At 38.3% G+C, this 20,291-nt stretch overlaps 1 protein-coding gene across 5 annotated transcripts in view; it reads right to left on the bottom strand.

Annotated features, from left to right (window-relative positions):
* Positions 1-20,291, bottom strand: part of NPHP1 (nephrocystin 1) — a 59,604-nt gene that overhangs the window by 18,244 nt on the left and 21,069 nt on the right. For all 5 annotated transcript variants that reach the window (XM_042933077.1, XM_042933078.1, XM_042933079.1 and 2 more), the window contains 5 exons: positions 19,107-19,235; positions 6,707-6,781; positions 4,852-4,962; positions 3,487-3,569; positions 500-576 (listed from right to left, as the gene is read on the bottom strand). In XM_042933077.1, coding sequence (XP_042789011.1) covers positions 500-576; positions 3,487-3,569; positions 4,852-4,962; positions 6,707-6,781; positions 19,107-19,235 — 475 coding nt within the window. The remainder of the gene's footprint in view (positions 1-499; positions 577-3,486; positions 3,570-4,851; positions 4,963-6,706; positions 6,782-19,106; positions 19,236-20,291) is intronic.

The following is a 20,291-nucleotide window of genomic DNA, read 5'->3' as shown; positions in this document are numbered from 1 at the left end:
GTTTCAAATCTGTCAGGAGCTGAGCTCCACGAGGCAAGAGCCCTATCTGTCCTACTCTCCATTTTACCATCATCGAGCACGGTGCCTGGTCAATGAATATATTTAAAAACTGCTCGATATTTTTGGAAGGTGACGTGGCATGTTATGACCACAATTTGAAATATCTGTGTCTTTCAACCTAGCGATAGGCAACCTCCGAATTAGCCTCTTCTATGAATTCTGTGGCGGTCACCAGCATCGGTCCAGTGTTCAATGAGAAGGCATTGAATTAACGAAGGGTCCTCATGCTTTCTCATTTCCTACATTAGAGTCTCATATGTGCCACCAAGAAAATTAGCACTTAGGAAAATGATTAGGATCTTACTATCAAATGACTTATTCTTAAAAATGTGAACTCAAGTGAAGAATGCTACGCTTATTAGAATATAGCCCCCCTTGCTGATGCATCTTCTGTTTACTTTGCAAGGAAAGGAGAGAAAGCAACGCCTAAGAACTGTACCTTTTCTGGATACCGAAGGGTCCACTTCAACACCTTTTTCATAAGGGGTGCCACCATTCAAGAAGAGTTCATACGTTCTACAAAAGAATAGCAAACCACGTGTTTCCATTTTAAAACATTGAAGTTCATGGTGAAATATTTTTTTAGGGCAGATAAATTCACAGACATTTTATTTGTCTCATTGCTAAATGAGAATGAAAGTTGCTGATTCCTCTATGAAGTATTATCTCAGTAAATAAAGTTTCTTTTGTTTTTAAATTAAAAAAAAAGTTTATTTTTGAGAGAGACAGAGAGAGAGAGAAAGAGCATGAGTGAGGGAGAGGCAGAGAGAGAGGGAGACACAGAATCCGAAGCAGGATCCAGCAGAGCCTGACGCAGAGCTCAAACCCACAAACCGTGAGATCATAGAGTCAGACGCTTAACTGAATGAGCCACCCAGGTGCCCCAAGCTTTTTTCTTAACTTTGAACTGTAGAAAATACATTTTCCCACATTAACATGAGAAAGATTAATTGATGCCGTTAAAGTGTCTTCACTTTAGTGACTTGTGCTAATGAATGTATCAGTGATATGTTTTTGAATGTATTTTTCAAATGTTTACACGGCATAGAAATGGTAAGTAAAAAAAACCAAAAGAATCCCTCCCTATCCTGTCCCCTCTAGTCTGGTAAGGCCCTTGACCTACGTTTTTCTATGCAAACGCAAACAAATATATATATATATACACAGTAAAGCTCTAAACTGACACGTTTCTCTTTAAGTTGCATACTACCTAAGTGTAGAAACTAGAAGATAAAAGCCTTCTTTCATCCCATGGCACTGCCTCCCTAGTCCTGCTCCTCAGAGGCCACCTGCCCACATATCCACACAAACACAGCTTTCCATGAATAAAAGTGGAGCCACAGCACGCATACTATTCTGCAACTTGCTTTGTCCATATAATGATACATATGCGAAATGTTTCTGTATCAGTACATAGGCTTCTACCTCATTTAGAAAAATAGCCGTGACTTCGCTTTAGAAAGATGGAATAGACACACTTCTCTCTCCTAACTAGGTACAACTAAAAACCTTTGACATTCTTAAAGACATTTTCTTTTAAATCACAAGCAGTCTGGGCTCTTACATCCTCTGAGGGGGTGCCCCTCCCCTTACCACTAGGGTGACATCAGAGAAGTGGAATCTGGACTTTTACCTCTGCCCTGTGGTAAAGAGGCCATGCCCACCCCTGGATGTAAGTAGAAGCCACAGAAGGCAGGGAGCATTATCTGACTTAATCCTCATAATAACCCTCTGGCGTAGGAACTATTATAATCTCCCATTTTATTTTTTTATTTTAATTTTTTTTTAATTTTTGTTTAAGGTTTATTTATTTAAAAAAAATTTTTTTTAACATTTATTTATTTTTGAGACAGAGAGAGACAGAGCGTGAACAGGGGAGGGGCAGAGAAAGAGGGAGACACAGAATCTGAAACAGGCTCCAGGCTCTGAGCTGTCAGCACAGAGCCCTATGCGGGGCTGGAACCCACAGACCGCGAGATCATGACCTGAGCCGAAGTCGGACGCTTAACCGACTGAGCCACCCAGGCGCCCCAAGGTTTATTTATTTTTGAGACAGAGAGAGACAGAACATGAACGGGGGAGGGTCAGAGAGAGAGGGAGACACAGAATCCAAGGCAGGCTCCAGGCTCTGAGCTGTCCACACAGAGCCCAACGTGGGGCTCGAACTCCCGGACCATGAGATCATGACCTGAGCTGAAGTCGGAAGCTTAACGGACGGAGCCACCCAGGCGCCCCTATAATCTCCCATTTTAAAGATAGAGGAAATTGAGGTTTGCACACATTAAAGAGCCTGGAACCTGGCTTACAGTTACACAGACAGAGCCGGGATGAGAGCCCTGAATTTTACAATTCCAAGCCTTGGATCTTAATCACCATCCTGATGACTGCCAATTTGTATCTCTTCTGTAAATTTCTTATTTATATCCTAGACTTAGATTCTTTTGTGCCCATTTAAAAATTTGAATTGTCTTTCCTACTCATTTTTTAGAGCCCTTTTTATATTAGCGATAATAATTTGTTATGTATAATATTGTAAATATTTGGTTTTTTGTTTTTTGTCTTTTGGTCGTAAGTTTTGAATTCGTTTATAGTCATTGCCATTACGCTTTCAACGTATCACCTTTAGAATAAAGGTGGGCGTGCCTGGGTGGCTGAGTCAGTTAAGCGTCCGACTGCAGCTCATATCATGATTTCATGATTCGTGAGTTCGAGCCCCGCATCGGACTCTGCATGGACAGTGCCAAGCCTGCTTGGGATTCTCTTTCTCTCTCATTCTCTCTCTGCCCCTCCCCTACTTGCACTATCTCTCAAAATATCTAAATAAACTTAAAAAAAAAAAAAGAAGAAGAAGAAGAAAGGTGGAGTCACAGATACCCTGGGGACCCTGGACTTCGCTTTCCCACTCTCTGGAGAGAATTAGGTTCTGTTGCAGCACTGTGAAATGTGCTAATACCACAGAAAATTACTGAAAAAATATTTTCAGCAGAGAGTAAAATCTTTTAGTTTTTATTTTTATTTTTTACAATTTTTTTAATGTTTATTTACTTTTGAGAGAGAGTGAGTGAGTTGGGGAGGGGCAGAGAGGGGGGGATAAATGATCCAAAGCAGGCTCCGCACTGACAGCAGAGAGCCTGATGCGGGGCTCAAACTCACAAACCGCGAGGTCATGACCTGAGCTGAAGTCAGACACTTAATCGAAGGAGCCAGGAGCCCCTCAACATCTTTTAAAATACTTTCTTCCTGACCCTGCGCATGCTGTTTTCATACACTACTTCAGAGCACATTACAATCAACATTAAAAGCCCTCTCCCCACAAATTTTTGAAATGCTAACAGAATGTACACTGTGCAAACCTAAGGTATGCAGATTCTAAACGATGAATTTCTACAAAATTACTCATTTGGAAGGAATATACAGCCGACTTACTTTGCTGGAATAGGAATTCCACTGGCATCAAAAAGTTTAAGAAACACCCAGCCACAACTTAACTCTCCTCTTTCACCAGTTGACTAGGAAATAAAAAGGCATACAAAACTGAATGTCTGAGCCAGTCCAATTTAAAAGCACATACTAAGTCCTTTACAGGGAACACAATTAGCATTCACTTTTAGAAATAAACAATTCCTCCCAAGAAAATAACGTGAAACACGGTGGGTCCCATTTTTCTTGTGGGCCAGATGGCAAAGGCAGTTATATAAAGGAAAAATCCTCTCTTGTCGAATCACTTTTGAAAATCCCCTAAGCCTGAAGATGTGGAAACTGTTGCTACTGTTTCTTGAGTGACACAAATATTTTGTGGAATGATCTAAATCACAACACTACACCGGATTTGAGCTTTGTCTCAGTGAGAGATGAAACGCACACATTCAATCATTTTTAATTTTGTAATCATCGGTTAGAACTTTACCTCCACTGTCAGCTGCTGAAGGCCACTGGGGACTTGCTTGGGGGCCCTGCTTCCCTCTCCTGTCCTACCCACCCACAACACATATGGATGAATTTGCCTTAAAGAAATGAAAGCGTGGTGTAATATTATTAATATAGTAACAGTTGGTTCTCCAAGTTGCCTTGAGGCCAAGTATATATACTATACCTACCAAGGTACTATTAGAGTGTGGAGACATTTAAATTACTATCACATGAAATCAGTGAAGGGAATGACGGGCACGCTTATCGTGATGAGCACTGAACAATGTACAGAAACTGCTGAATCACTGTATTGTACACCTGAAACTAATATAACACTCTATGTGAACTACATTAGAATTAAAATTAAAAACTTAATAGAAAAGTAAATTACTATCACAGACCCACACCCACTGGTTCAATCGTTTATGTGACATAATCCAGGGTTCTGTCGTTCCCTTTATAAAAATTACCACTCTGGCAGGTCCTTTAATGGGAACTGTCAGCCACAAGGTTAAGTGCCACCCCTGACCCTCTAGGACAAGGTAAAACACTGCTGGAATGCCACTGAACATGCCTTATCACTTTCTGAAAAGTCTCATCCTTTTCAAACCTTGATTCCTTAAAAGCACTGGAGTTCATTTACTCAGGCTATAAATATAAATAAATACAGTTTTATTGTAAATGCTACTGAAAAAGCAGCGAGATATATATATATATATATATATATATATATATATATATATATATATATATATATCACCATTGCCATTCCTTGAGAGATTAAAATTCTATTACACATAAACACCTCAACTATTTTACTTGTAAATGCTTTTTTTAAAACTTCTCTTAACATTAGAAAGCTTTATCTTTCAACTGACATACATTGCGAATATAAGAAATTCCAAGTTCAAATAATATTCCAAGATCTGGAGATGAAGAATTGGATCTGATAAAACAATCACCATCAAGCAAGCATGGCAAGATGCCTGTGACCTGAAATAATGAAGAAAACGAAGTTATTAATAAAAATTTAAAATGGGAGGGAGGTTTCAGCTTTACTCATCTGTACACAGTTTACACATTTGCATCACAATAACGGTCTTTTAAAGGAAACAAAAACCAAATGGATTGGACCCATCAAGGATTTCAAGTTTAAAAAATTTAATTGTGTTGAAGGGAAATAACCTTTACCTTCACTTGCTCTTTGCTTAGAGTAGAGGCTACTCTACTGTTACCCAGGTCCTCAGAGGTGTTATAAAAATAATTTGCATACGTAATAAGATATTTATATAGATCATTGTTCTTTGTAAACAGAACCAAAATCGAAGACTTCATGCAAACATTTGCTCAACTTTCCCGAGGTGGGCCTTACATATTTTCCTTGTTTGCTCATTCCTTTCCTTCTCTCTAGACGACCACATCCCTCTGTCTTGCCTATAAAATCCTCTCCATCCCTGAAGGCCTAGTTTCTCTTCTACAAAACCTTCCCTGAGCCTGAGGGCTAGAATTAATGTCACCCTCCTCTTGTGTTTCCACAGTACTTGGAGCCCTATATAACCATTACATTCTGTCTCTGTGGTAGTTATCAACAGGAACCCCGCCTCCACAGGGTTACTCTAAGGATTAAATGAGATAGTGCCCAGGAGGACCTACCGCCGTGCTTGGCACATGGATAGAGCTCCATAAACACAGATTATTGTTATTATACTTGTCTGTATATGTTTCTTCTCTACTAACGGGTAAGTTCCCAAATGCCTGGGAAGAATGTCTGGCACCTAACAGATACTTAATTTCATTCAACAAAGGAACAATTTCATATGATTTATCCTTCCAAACAGTTCATCTTTATATCCAAAAAATTTTAGAAAGTTGTACCTAAATGCTTCATGTACACATGCAACACCAGAATTGTGAAGCATTGTACCAAAATACAAGCGGTGGGACACTTAGAAAATCAAACTGGACTTTTAGGAGATGAGCTATAAATGGATACACACAGCACACAAGCCAGATGGCTGGGCCTCTTCCACAACCTGTGCCCTCTCCTTGAACCCCTCTTGCTGGAAGATCTTTTGATGCAGTAAGAGAAAGGTTAATGAAGGATTTTTAGGATGCGGTGCCCCAAGGCAATTAGTTATAGGAAGTAAATACTAAAGTAGTGAGACTTTGGAGGTAGAAAAAAAGTAAAGCAAAATAAACTATAGACAATATTATAACAAGAACATAAAGATATCTTCATGTTCACTAACATCTATGTCATAGGGATTCAGTGGTTTGAAACCACCTAACCTTATTCCAGTCTTTTCTTGTTCCAGTTGTAACAGTGCCTGGGTATAATGTACCAGCCCTGGGTGTCACCTTTGATTTTATCTGATCAAACCACAGCTCTCATTAACACAGTTGATTTTATTTGTTAAAAACACTTCCTAAATTTATCTTTTTGTTTTCATTTTCATCAGGGGGCATTTCCTAGAATTGAACCCTGCAATCCACTGAATGGGATGATTCATAGGAATTGTAACTCTGATGAGTCAGAAACAAAAGTAATTTTCATCAAGTCCCCAAAGAACATGAGATAATCCAAAGATTCAAATCCGGCCTCATATATTCTGTGCTTAACATAAACACATTATCTCAGAGGTACGTGTGGACAGCTTTGCCTTAGAAATGAACTGCCTATCACTTAACAGGTAAAAGATGTTCACATTTCATTCCATTCACTGAGCAGATTCCTTACCTGGGGAGAAAAAGTCCATGTTTTGGGCTTTTTAGGTTGCCATGTGGCTCTGACTGTATGAATGTTGCTCAGAACCTGAAATGAGATTTTCTTAGATGAGATCATGCTGTAGAGAGCTCTCTCAAACATCACCACTCCTATATCCCAAACAGGGAACAGGGAACAGGCTATACTGCGTGGAGCAGAGGGCCTCGAGGGGGCTCTTATGCTTTTTAGTTTGTGCAACTCTGTGATTTGTTTTTTTACATCAAGTACATACAGAACTTTAAAAACGGTTAACAAAAAACTATTATAGCACTAATTTCTAAAACAATGAAAGAACTGAAAAAATAAATTCAGACTCAGATCTTTGCACTAGTAATAAATTATAGTAAGTGAAATACTTACTGAGACAGGTTTACCAGAAAAGCAAGTGAAATTTCAGCTACAAATGACCTATTAAGAAATGTGACCCACACGAGCATTTTATGGTAGCCCATCACCATGCCACTAAGACTGACAATGCTAATAATAGCCCAGATACACAGCCTCAGTTTCCTTCAAGATCTCCAGCCCCGTATATTATACTCTTCCTACAATTCAATCTCTTGTAAAATGCTTCTGCAAGAAGTTAGTCCCACAATGTACATAAGGCAATGAAATACAAAAGAAGCAAAAACTGCAAAGAAGAGTTCAAATTCTGTAAAGTTATTGCTAAAATTGACATCTTCCGAAGAAACAGATAACATAAAACTTTTATTTATTTAATTAATTAATTTAAAAGTTTATTTATTTAAGTAATCTTTACACCCAATGGGGGGCTCAAACTCACGACCCTGAGATCAAGAGTCACATGCTTCTCTCACTGAGCCAGCCAGGTGCCCCTAAAATTTTTATTTTAGATACAAATATTTTAGTACAGCACTTTTAAAACTAAACTTTAAAAAACAATTAGAAACTATCCCAAACATGTCCTATGAGGTCAGATTCAATTCACTGCCCTCTATGTATGTCCCTACTGGTAGACAACTAGGATTATCTTACGGGCAGCTGAGTTGTTTTCCACATACACAAAGTGCTCGTTTCCTTCAACAACTAATACGTAGGAATTTATTTAAAACCTCCTAAAATAATATATATTCTCAGCCTGAACTCTCGGAGTACAAACTTGTTTTCATTATTACCTGGTATTAAATGTAAGACTGCATTTTGTCTATTCTAAGGTTCCTCTTAGTTTTTCAAGAAGTGTTTCTCACTTCTAATACCCAAAAAGTCCTTTGCAGTCATCGAAATTGAGATCTCCTACCATCTCTGCTTTTATCTTTTCAAATTGGACAATCCTGATTTTAATTCGGGAGTAACTTCTTCTGCTTGATAATTTTACACCTTTTTTGGTTTACGGACTCTGAGAGTTAAAAAGGACTTAGTCCAGGGGTGTCTGGGTGACTCAGTCGGTTAAGCGTCCAACTCTTGATTTCAGCTCAGGTCATGATCTCATGATCCTGGGATGGGGCCCCAGATCAGGCTCTGTGCTGAGCATGGAGCCTGCTTGGGATTCTCTCTCTCCCCCTCCAAGCCCCTCTCCCACTCACGCTTGTTCTCTCTCTCTTAAAATAAATAAACATTTAAAAAGTACTTAGTCCAAACACCTCATTTTACATCTGCAAAAACTGCAGCACGAGCGGGTGAACAATTGGCTCAGAACCACTCTGTTTTCTGCACAAACCCAGAACACAAAGGATGAGGTAATCAAGCATTCAAAAAGTTTAGAGGCTTCTACTTAGCAAATTGTATTAAGAATACATAAGGACTTCTGCTCAAGATGGCATGTTGAATTTACACATTAACACGGTGGCTCTGCTCCCAACATAAAAGAGTGATAATTAAAGAGAGTAGAACTCAAAAGTAAGATGAACAATTCAATGGACCATAGATAGAAGGGGAAAGCTGTGAGGAGGGTGGGAGTAAAATCGGGGATCTCCTGGGCTCTGAGTCTAGAAGCAGGATGTGATGGCAAGAGGCTGGCTTTACCTGTTACAGAGGCTGACAGTACTCAATACATGACAGAACAGACAGCCTTACGGCTTGAAGACAGCAGGATGAAAAAGAAATGGTGGCCAACCTTCCCCTTCATAGGAAGTGGTGAACCTAAGCAGGTGAGAGGAAAGAGATGAAGCCATGATACCAGGCTGGGAACAAAGGCAACAAGCGGGCCCTTTCATGAACCTTAGATTAAGAACGCTAAATTCCACTATAAAATCTGGTTCTAGACTGGAATTGGGGGGCGGGGTGGTGGTGCTGATGGTAGAAACCACAACACTATTAGGTAGGAGGGAAAAGAGAGTCATATCTTTCATGTAAAATGTGTCTCTAAAGATACGTGAAGAAATCAAATACTGTACTAACAACACAAGAAATAACCCTGAGGATTGAAATTAACAAGATATGTTGATATATGTAATTATATATTGATTGCTTTAAAAAAAAAAAAAAAAGCCAGGGACACCTGGGCTCAGTCAGTTAAGTGTCTGCTTCAGCTCAGGTCATGATCTCATTGGTTCGTGGGTTCGAGCCCCATGTTGGGCTCTGTGCTGACAGCTCAGAGCCTGGAGCCTGCTTCAGATTTTGTGTCTCCTTCTTTCTCTTCCACTCCCTCTATCTCTGCCCCTCGTCTGTTCACACTCTGTCTCTCAAAAATAAATAGACATTAAAAAAAATCTTTTTAAAAGGCCAGATTTACTTCTAGACAACATTAACAAGATGTGGGCAGGGTATTCAATAAAGCATGTTATTAGTATCTTTGATGTGTTAAGAAAAAGACAGAAGTACAGGATAATTTTAGATTTATGAGAATAATTTATAGCTAAGTAGGTATGTTAAAAATTGAAAGGTAACCACTTAATGGAAATATAATCTATAGATTCCAAATCAAAAGTAGAAAAAAATGGAATGTGGACAACAATATTTCAACAGATGACAGGAATGAGAAAAGCAAAGATAAAAGATGATAAGCAGAAAAGATACACACAAATAAGGGAAATAAGTCCAAATATATGCATGTTATAGTGAATGAGGTTTGCCTAATATCTGCTCAATCCAGATATAGACAATACAAAAAAAAATCATAAGCCTATTTTGCTTATGAATAGTAATGCAAAGATCCCAAACAAATTTTTGTGAACCCAATCAATCGGCAGTGTTTCTTTTTAAACAAAATAAAAAGTTTATGATCAAGAAGAGCTTATCCCAGGAATAAAAGGATGTTTCAATATCAGAAGATCTATTATTGTGGTATACCAGCTCAACAAATTAAAGGAATAAAGTCAAATGATCATCTCAATCGATGAAGAAAAGAATTTGCTAAAATTCAACATTTACTTGTAAATATGAAAACTTGGAGCAGAGGAGAATTCACCACAGAAAGAGTACCTATCAGCAACTTGTAACAAACATCCCATTGGCGAGTCTTCAGAAACACTGACATCTGTATCAGGAAGAAGACAAGGCAGTCTCTCCTGGTAGTCCCTGGCCCAAAGAGTAAGACAGCAAAAAGACATAAGGCATAAAAAGGGGAGAGACAAAACTGTCTTTATTTGCAGGCAATGCAACTATACACATAAGAAATTTGAGACTATAGAAAGTCTAAGTGACACTATATTTTAAAGGTATTAGAAATAATCAGCGATTTCAGGGCGCCTGGGTGGCTCAGTCGGTTGAGCATCCGACTCTTGACTTCGGCTCAGGTCATGATCTCACGGTTCATGAGATCTCTCTCAAAATGAATAAACTTAAAAAAAAAAAAGAAATAATAAGCAATTTCAGTAAAGTTTTGGGATATAAGATCAACTTCCAAATGACAATAGCTTTCTATGCATCAATCATAACCACTTAGAAAATATAAGAGGTGGGGCTCCTGGGTGGCTCAGTAGGTTAAGCATCCAACCCTTGATTTCAGCTTAGGTCATGATCTCACAGTTTGTGAGATCAAGCCCTGAATTGGCTCTGAGCGGACAGGGTGGAGCCTGCTTGGGATTCTCTCTCTCCCTCTCTCTCTGTCCCTCCCATGCTCATGCCCTCTCTCTCTCAAAAATAAACTTATAAAAAGTTAAACAATTTCAAAAAAAAAAAAAGAAAATATAAGAAGAAGATTCCAACTCATATAGCTACCAAAACTAGCTAATTTTTAGGAAATAATAAGGTAGGGGGAAGGTAAATAGAGAAACAAGTTAATAATAATAAAAGGAAGTAAAAAGAAATCTTCCAGAGCTGTACTATCTAATATAGTAGCCACTGGTCGCATGTAGCTATTTAACTTTAACTTTAAAATTTAAATAGTCATGCTAGCCATGTGTGAAGCCACATTGGGTTAGTGGCTACCATGCTGGATAGCACAGACATAGAATATTTCCATTATCACAGAAAGTGCTATGGGCAGTGCTACTCCAGAAAGTGAGGCATTCTCTGTGATGGCTGACCCAGTTTCTTCAAGTTAATGGCACAAAAATTAAAAGGCAGGATAAAGGAGACTGTTGGATTAAAAGAGACTTGAGATACATGACAACCAAATGCAATGTTTGGACTTTGTATGGATCAGAACAAGTATACGAAGAAAAATTTTAAAACAACCAGGAATTCTGAATATAGAAAAATGGAATGATTCTGAATATTGCAGAGGGGATAATGGTGGTTATGTAAGAAAAGTGGTTATGCGGGGTGCCTGGGTGGCTCAGTCAGTTAAGTGTCCGACTTCGGCTCAGGTCATGATCTCGCAGTTTGTGGGTTTGAGCCCTGTGTCTGGCTCTGTGCTGACAGCTCAGAGCCTGGAGCCTGCTTCGGATTCTGTATCTTCCTCTCTCTCTGCCCCTCCTCCACTCGCTCTCTTTCTCTCTCAAAAATGAGTGGACATTAAACAAAGTGGTTATGTAAGAAAATGTTTATATGTTTATACATGCATACATATTGATTCATATATATAGGAGTAAAATGGAATGTCAAAAGTTTTCACTACAATGCATTTATAAAAAGTGAAGAAAAACATTGGGGATAGATTAGCCAGTTGAGCAAAATCTTGATAATTATACTATTCTCTCTACTTTTGTGAATGTTTGAAAAACTTCATGATAAAAATTTGATTTTTAAATGAAAAGGCAAAGGCAGACTGTTAAATAACCATGTCAATCAATTACCAATGTGACTTATGTTTTACCATCTTTTAAAAAAGTCATAGTTTCAAATGTGTTACTCAGTAACATTCTTGATATAGGGACTCAGTGCTGTCCAATAGAACTCTAATAGAACTTTCTGTGATAATAAATACATTCTGTGTGTGCTACCCAATATGGCAGCCATTAGCCACATATGGCTATCGATCACTTGAAGTGTAGTTGGCGGTACTAAGGAACTAAATTTTAAATTTTATTTAATTTTAATTAAGTTTTAAATTAATATGCATTTAAAGTTATTTTAAATTTAAGTAAATAATTATTTAAATTTAAATAGTAACATTCAGCTAGTGGCTACTATATTTGGATTTGGACAATGATCCAATTTGCAATAAATATGATGATATATTTATCTAAAAATGACAAAAACCCCAAGATATTTGTATTTAAACAAAAAATATGCAAGACTTTTATAAAGAAAATTATGAAACATTATGATAAAATAAAAATGAAGATCAGAATACATAGAAAGATCATATCATATGTTTAAGGCTTTATGACTTAATTCTGTAAAGCTTCTACTAAAATGAATCTAAAAATTCAATGCAATTCTACTAAAAATCCCAACCGGGTTCTAAAATGTAATTTAACAAGTTGATGGTAAAATTCATATGGAGGAGCAAATAGTCTAGATTAGTTAAGAATAATTTATATAGAAAGCAAACTGAGGGGACTTGTCATATTATAAAGCCATAGCAGTTAAGACTATTATTGGTCCAGGGAAAGACAAATACACCAATTGATCAGAACAGACACCGGAACCCAACCCATATAGAGATGAACACTTGTTACATAACAGAGCCGCCTTGCAAGTCATGGGGAACAGATGAACTCTTCAATTAATGTTATTGAGACAACTGGCTATAAATATGGAAAAAATAAAACTAGATCTCTACTTTACAAAATACATAGAAATAAATTCTAGGTAGAGTCAATACCACAGTGAACAGAAATATTTAGAAGAAAATAAAAGAGAGTATCTTTATGATCCTGACATAGGGAAGGATTTCTTTTTTAATTTAATTTAATTTAATTTAATTCAATTTAATTTTATTAATATGAAATTTATTGTCAGATTGGTTTCCATACAAGGGAAGGATTTCTTAAACAAGACATGAAAAGCATAAACCATAAATGAAAAGACTGATACAGCTAACATCCATGAACTTTAGAACTTCTGTTCTTGGAAGCGAACTTAAACAACACAAACTTAAATGCCAACCCACAGACCTGGAAGTGCTTGGAATGCAAATAACCAACAAAATGTCCAGTATTTATCAAGAATTATAAATCAATTATATACTTAACATACTTACATTAAGTTATACGAAGCTTGGAAATCCAAATGAAAGATTTAAATTTATAAAAATCCAAAAGAAAAATGAGCAAAAGACACAAAACACAATTCATAATGATGGAAATCTGATTGGTTAATAAACGTAAGAAGAGACATTTAAAAACACACTAGATATCAGGGAAATCAAAACCAAAACCACAATGAGATTCCATTTCATACCCAAAACATTGGTTAAGATAATACCGATTGTGAAGATATGCAGAAACTGGGATCACGGCCGTATTACCTGGAAGAACCTCTGTGGAGAATAATTTGGCATTACCTAACACAGTAATCCACCATTCAGCAATCTACTCCCAAGTACACTTATACATATTCTAAAGCCTTGTCTCACATGAACGCAAATCAACGTGTATAAGAATGTTCCCTGAAAGACTATAATAGCAGAAATGTTCAAGAGAATAAGGGATAAATGGTGGCATGTCCCTGTAATGAAATACCACTCAACAGTTAAAAAGAATGACCAAGAGCAAAATCCATCAACTTGGATAAAACATAAAGGGAAAAAAAGAAATTTGCAGAAGGTACAAGGATATGATATCATTTTATAAAGCATGGGAATATTAAAAATTAGGCTGTATAAAATTAATAAAACAAAATTTAGGATAAGGGTTACCTATATGGAGGGAGGAAACCAGCAGGATGTGGGAGGGATACATTGGGGCTTTCGATCATACTTGCAGTGTTTACTTTTATTTTCTTTCTTTCTTTCTTTCTTTCTTTCTTTCTTTCTTTCTTTCTTTCTTTCTTTCTTTCTTTCTTTCTTTCTTCATTTTTAATGTTTATTTTTGAAAGAGGGAGACAGAACACTAGTCGGGGAGGGACGGAGAGAGAGAGAGGGAGACCCAGAATGCGAAGCAGGCTCCAGGCTCTAAGCTGTCAGTAGAGAGCCTGATGTGGGGCTCAAACTCACACACCATGAGGTCATGACCTGAGCTGAAGTCAGATGCTTAACTGACTGAGCCACCCAGGCACCCCTGCAGTATTTATTTTTAAAATAACAGACTACTTTTGGGGTACCTGGGTGGCTCAGTCGGTTAAGCGCCCGACTTCGGCTCAGGTCATGACCTCACAGTTCATGGGTTCGAGCCCCATGTCGGGCTCTGTGCTGACAGCTGGGAGCCTGAAGCCTGCTTCTGATTCTGTGTCTCCCTCTCTTTCTGCCCCTCCCCTGCTCACGCTCTGTCTCTCTGTCTCTCAAAAATAAATAAACGTAAAAGAAAATTTTTTTAAATGATAGACTACTTTTAATGAGAAGTCTTAGGTTTACGGAAAATTGAACAGAAAGTACTCATTTTTTATTTTAAAAGAAGTTAGAGTACTTATTACAAACTCGGAGGCTTCAATAGAATTAGGTGATAAGGCCATGGGTGTCTGTTACGTTATTCTCTGCACATTCCTTTTTTTGTTTGTTTTATTTATTTATTTTGAGAGAGTGTGTGCTGAGTGGGGGAGGGGCAGAGAGAGAGAATCCCACGCAGGCTGAGCACTGCCATCGCAGAGCCTGACATGCAGTTTGAACTCACAAACCATGAGATCATGACCTGAGTTGAAACCAAGAGTCAAATGCTTAACCGATTGAGCCACCCAGGCACCCCTCTGCACATTTCTATGTTTAAAATTGTTCACATTTTTAAAAATATTGTTAATTCCAATAAAAATAAGGTGAGTATAAAATAGATCTAAAAGGAGACAAGTAAACAAATTGGAAAATTATAATGTTCCAAGATCTGAAAGATTCTAAATGTGAGCTACAGGCTTGCTTTCTATTTCTCTTATTGGCAAAACAGATGGGTAATTAGTGGATGTATTATTTCTTAGTGAGTACTTAAGCGTTTTTAATTCATGTTTTAAAGGGGTGAAATATACAATGGTGGTGATTCTGAAATGTGTTAAACATATCAGACAAGTTAAAAGAAACATACAGTGAACTCTCATATACTCATCACCTAGATTTTATCATTAACATCTTACTATCTTTGCTTTATCACATATATCATCTATCTATCCCTCAATTCATCTTATTTTTTGATGCGCTGCAAGCCTGCAGACATTAGTAACCTCTCTCTAAACTAGCATGCATATCATTAACCAGAGTTCATTTTTTATTCACAGTTATTTTTTTTTTTTTAATTTTTTTTTCAATGTTTTTTATTTATTTTTGGGACAGAGAGAGACAGAGCATGAAAGGGGGAGGGGCAGAGAGAGAGGGAGACACAGAATCGGAAACAGGCTCCAGGCTCTGAGCCATCAGCCCAGAGCCCGACGCGGGGCTCGAACTCACGGACCGCGAGATCGTGACCTGGCTGAAGTCGGAGGCTTAACCGACTACGCCACCCAGGCGCCCCTCACAGTTATTTTTTGACGTAAAATTTAATACAATGAAATTTACAAACCTTATTTTTATTTTATACATAACGTCCAATGTGGAGCCAGGAAAGTGGACTGGCTAGGGATCATAGGTCCTGAGGCACGACACATTGAGTGCGGTCAGTGGAGGCCTGGTGAGGAGCGTGAACTTCTGTCAGGGCCCCAGAGTCAGGAAGCACACTGTCCCCCCAGGGATGTGAATAGAAGCCAAGTGAGGAACCTGGACTTCCATTCTCACCTGGGGTGGTGAGGTGCCACCTACCTTCCCTTGACAGCATGGTGTCAGGGGCCTGCTAAAACAGAAGTTAAAATAAGATCCAGAAACCCGTAATACCCAAAATGTCCACGATACAATTGAAAAATCACTCATCATACCAAGAACCAGGAAAACCTCAGCTTGAATGAGAAAGGACAATCAACAGATGCCAACGCTGAGATGACACAAATGTTGGAATTATCTGACACCTGAAAAGCAGACACCTAAAAATACTTCCATAAGCAACTATGGACATGTTTGAAACTAATTTAAAATACAGAAAGAGATACAAACTCTCAACAAAGATATGGAAGATAAAAATGAACAACCTGGCGGAAATTCTAGAATTGAAAAACACAATAACCAAGGTGTGCACAAACACACACAACTCACTGGACAGACTCAAATGTTGAATAAAAAAGCAAAGAATCAGGGAACTTGAAGGTAGGAAAATAGAAATTATGCACTATGAGCAACTAAGATAAAGCTGATGGGAAAAAAAAAATAAACAGAGCCTCAGGAACCTGTGGGATTATAACAAAAGATCTCACATTCCTGTCATAAGAGTCCCAGAAGACAGTCTGGAGCTAGAGAAGTATTCAAGAAAATTATGGCTGAAATATCCCCAAATTTGGCAAAGGACATAAGCCTATAGTTTAAGAAGCTGAGCAAACCTTAAACAAGATAAACCCAAGAAATCCATGCCCAAGTACATCATAAACATATAAAAATGAAACCCATATGTCTTGAAAGAAATAACACCTAGATTTACCAATAAGGGAACACCAATTCTAGTGACAGTGGATTGCCATTCAGAAGCCATAGAACGAAGGGGCACAATATTTCTCAAGTGCTGAAAGAAAGAAAGAAAGAAAGAAAGAAAGAAAGAAAGGCCAAACCATAATTCCATATCTAGTGAAAATATGCCTCAGGAATAAACGGGAAACAGGCATTTTTGGATAAAGAAAACCAACGAGAATTTGTAGCCAGCAGAAAGAGTGGTTAAAGGAAATTCTCTCAACAGTAAGAACATGTTAAAATCAGGAAACTTTTAACGTTAGGAAGGAAGGAAGAACAATGGAAGGAGTAAAAATAAGGATAAATACAACAGATTGTCTTCCAAGTTTTCTAAATTATGCTTGATGGCGGAAGTAAATATAATACTGTGTGATGTGGTTCTTGATAGTTCTAGAGTTAAAACCAGAGTTCCTGTGGTTCTAGAGTTAAAACTAGAGTTCTTATGGTTCTAGAGTTCAAACTCTACATAGAGTTTTAACAATAATGCCTTTATTGTTTTTATTCCCTAGAAGTAGGGAAGCACTCTTAGGTAAATAGCACAAGTATTTATATAACTATTAACTATCATCTCTAATTTGTCAATTGGAACTTTGACATAGATTAGTTACATAAATTCCCTTCTATTATTTTTAATGAATAACTTCTAATATCTTGATATGTTAGATCAATACAATTCCAGTCTTTAGGTTCTCATTCATGAGCATAGGGAGAGGGAAAGTGAAATATCAAACCAGATCTAAGCAAAGAAGGCAATTCATCTTTTTTTGGTCGCTGACGACACCTACTGGCTTACTAATGGCAGCGTTTTGTGCAGGGTGTGTAGAAATGAGGGAGGATCACTGGAATCACCCGGTTCATTTATTTATTCCCAGTTCAGAAAGAAAGAAAGGCACTGGGAGCTGCAAGCAGACTCAGCACGAGTGAAGCTAAACCCACAAACTCCTCCAAATCTGATCAGCTCTCAGTGCTCCCTATCTCATTGAGTGTCACCACCAACTGCCCGGATGTGGAAGCCAGAGACCTAGTGGCATGTTTGACACCCCGCTCTCCCTCACCCTCCATCTGCAAGCCAGCACCAAATTGTGGTTTTTACGGTCTACGTATCCCTGTAGCCACGGTTCTCCTCTCCGAGATCTCCACTTCCCCAGACTAAGGTATCCGCTTCATATCTCATCTAGCCACATTTATGTTCTATGTATTTTCTAAGGGCTTTACTATTATATTAACTCATTTCATCCTCACATGGACCCTAAGAGATGTGTACCAGATGAGGAAAGTGAGAGAAGAGTAGGGCCAAGTAATTTGGTCAGCATCCCACACCAAGCTGGTGGAGCCGAGGTTAATCTGGGGCAAATGACTGACTCCAAGTTTTGTTTTCTTGGAGGCGCCACGGGCTGCCCTTTGACCACCACACTGTGCCAAAGACCCCAAATGGTCTACTCATGTCCTTCCGGCCCCCCTTGTAATTCATCTCCAAAGAAGAGCCAGAGATATTCCCAAAGTGTAAATCTAAACTCTGTCACTTCTTCCAATGACTTCACTGTCTGTAGGATAAAGACAAAACTCCCTTACATCATGGCTTACAGTGTCTCATACCGTGTTCCTGATGTCTCCCATGTCACCCCATCCCACATTTCCTCTTGCCTCTCTCCACTTGGCCACACTGGCTTTCCCAAGTCCTTCCCCACCAGGGCCTTTGCCTGTGATGTTCCTTTGGCCAGGCTCCTCTTCCCTTTTCCCTTCGCCTTCTAAAGGCCTCTTCGTCCATAGATCTCAACCCGAGAACCCCCTCTCAGGAGGGAGCTTAGACTCTCAACATGAGAATTCTTTTCTAACGCAGCTAGTGCTGTAAACTTCTCTCTAAGCAATATTTTGTTAACATCCCACAAATTACAAATTCCATCTAAGCACCGTATTTAAGCCGTGTCTCACAAACAAATCAATTAATTTTGCAAGAGTCACGAAAAAGGACACAAGCAAACTTTGTAAGGTGCTGGTAACGCTCCATGTCTTGATCTGGATGTTGATTATACAGGTGTACATTTGTAAAACATAAAATACTCTGTACACTCAAGACCTGAACTATATACGATACTAGAAGACAGGCATCAGTACCTTTTTTTGTAAGTGAGAAATCTAAGGCTCAGAGGAGTTAACTGGGACATATACACCAACACCATACACTTGGCAACTGAAAGAGCCAGGAATTAAACCTATGCCATCAGAGCCTTACAGTTTGCACTCTACCACATATAATTTTATATGTACACATAAACATACAGAGAGAGAGAGAGAGAGAGAGAAATTGAGAGAGAGACAAACAGAAAGACAAACTCAATGCAGTACATGTTTAATATGCAGCATTAACAAAGTATTCTCCTATCCTGATTGATCTGTTTTACTCCTCAGTAAGCTCACCTTATTTCCATCAAACAGACAGAGGCTAACATGTCTGCTGAGCACCTGGATGCTTGTTCCTGGAAGAGGAATCATTTTACAGCTCCAGAGGGTCAGAATGAATGAAACACGACTTGGTATTGACTTAATCTGAGAAAAAAAATTGGTTATAAAAACAGGGTTTACTTTATGACTTATAAGACAAATTCATTTTCAAAGCATTTTTAATAAATACTTTAAATGCACACAGAATAAAAAAGGATGAAAGAAAAAAAATTTACACATAAACATATGCACACAAGGAAGGTTTCAATAGTCCATTCCACTTAAATAAAAACCTTTGGTAAAATTTCCATAAATCTTTCTATTTGAAACATTTGCATTGGGGGGGAGGGGTAAATGCATAAAAATCATAATGAAAAAATAGTACAATTAGGTAAAACGTATGACCTGATCATGGAATCAGTGAATTCCAGGTTCATTCTTACAATTCATTCCTATATAACATAGGTAAGTATAGAAGGTCACCACAGCATAGTAACCAATGACACCTGACATTAATATCCGGCTGGCTCCTCCTCGTTTTAATTCCAAGCATTTACCTACATTGCTTCTTGGCTTCTCATACAGATGCTTTGATAGAATGCACTGACCATTGGATATGATATTCAGTTCTACTTCACAAGTATAGTTCAGAATGTCAATAAATAAATTGGCACTCTGGTTTCTTATTTAAAGACATCTTTGATTCTTAACATTCTGCTTGATGGTCATGAGCCTTTCCATTTAAGTAACATTTTTTTTAATGTTTATTTGTTTTAGGGAGAGAGAGAGAGAAACAGAGTGCCAGTGAGGAAGGGGCAGAGAGAGAGAGAGGGAGACACAGAATCCGAAACAGGCTCCAGGCTCTGAGCTGTCAGCACAGAGCTGGACACGGGGCTCGAATTCATGAACTGTGAGATCATGACCTGATGTGAAATCAGACGCTTAACCGACTGAGCCACCCAGGAGCCCCTCATTTAAATAACTTATATCATTGAAAAAATAAGGCAATATCTAACAGCTTGTCACATTTTCAATTTAAGAAATAAGAGCTGAAGGGGCACCTGGGTGGCTCATTTGGTTAGGCGACCGACTTTGGCTCAGGTCATGATCTCGCATTTGGTGACTTTGAGCCCCGCGTCAGGCTCTGTGCTGACAGCTCGG

Source organism: Panthera leo, chromosome A3, assembly GCF_018350215.1.
Source record: "Panthera leo isolate Ple1 chromosome A3, P.leo_Ple1_pat1.1, whole genome shotgun sequence".
Lineage (NCBI taxonomy): Eukaryota > Metazoa > Chordata > Mammalia > Carnivora > Felidae > Panthera > Panthera leo.
The sequence above is the reverse complement of the archived record's forward strand: the minus strand, read 5'-3'. Positions and strand labels throughout refer to the sequence as shown.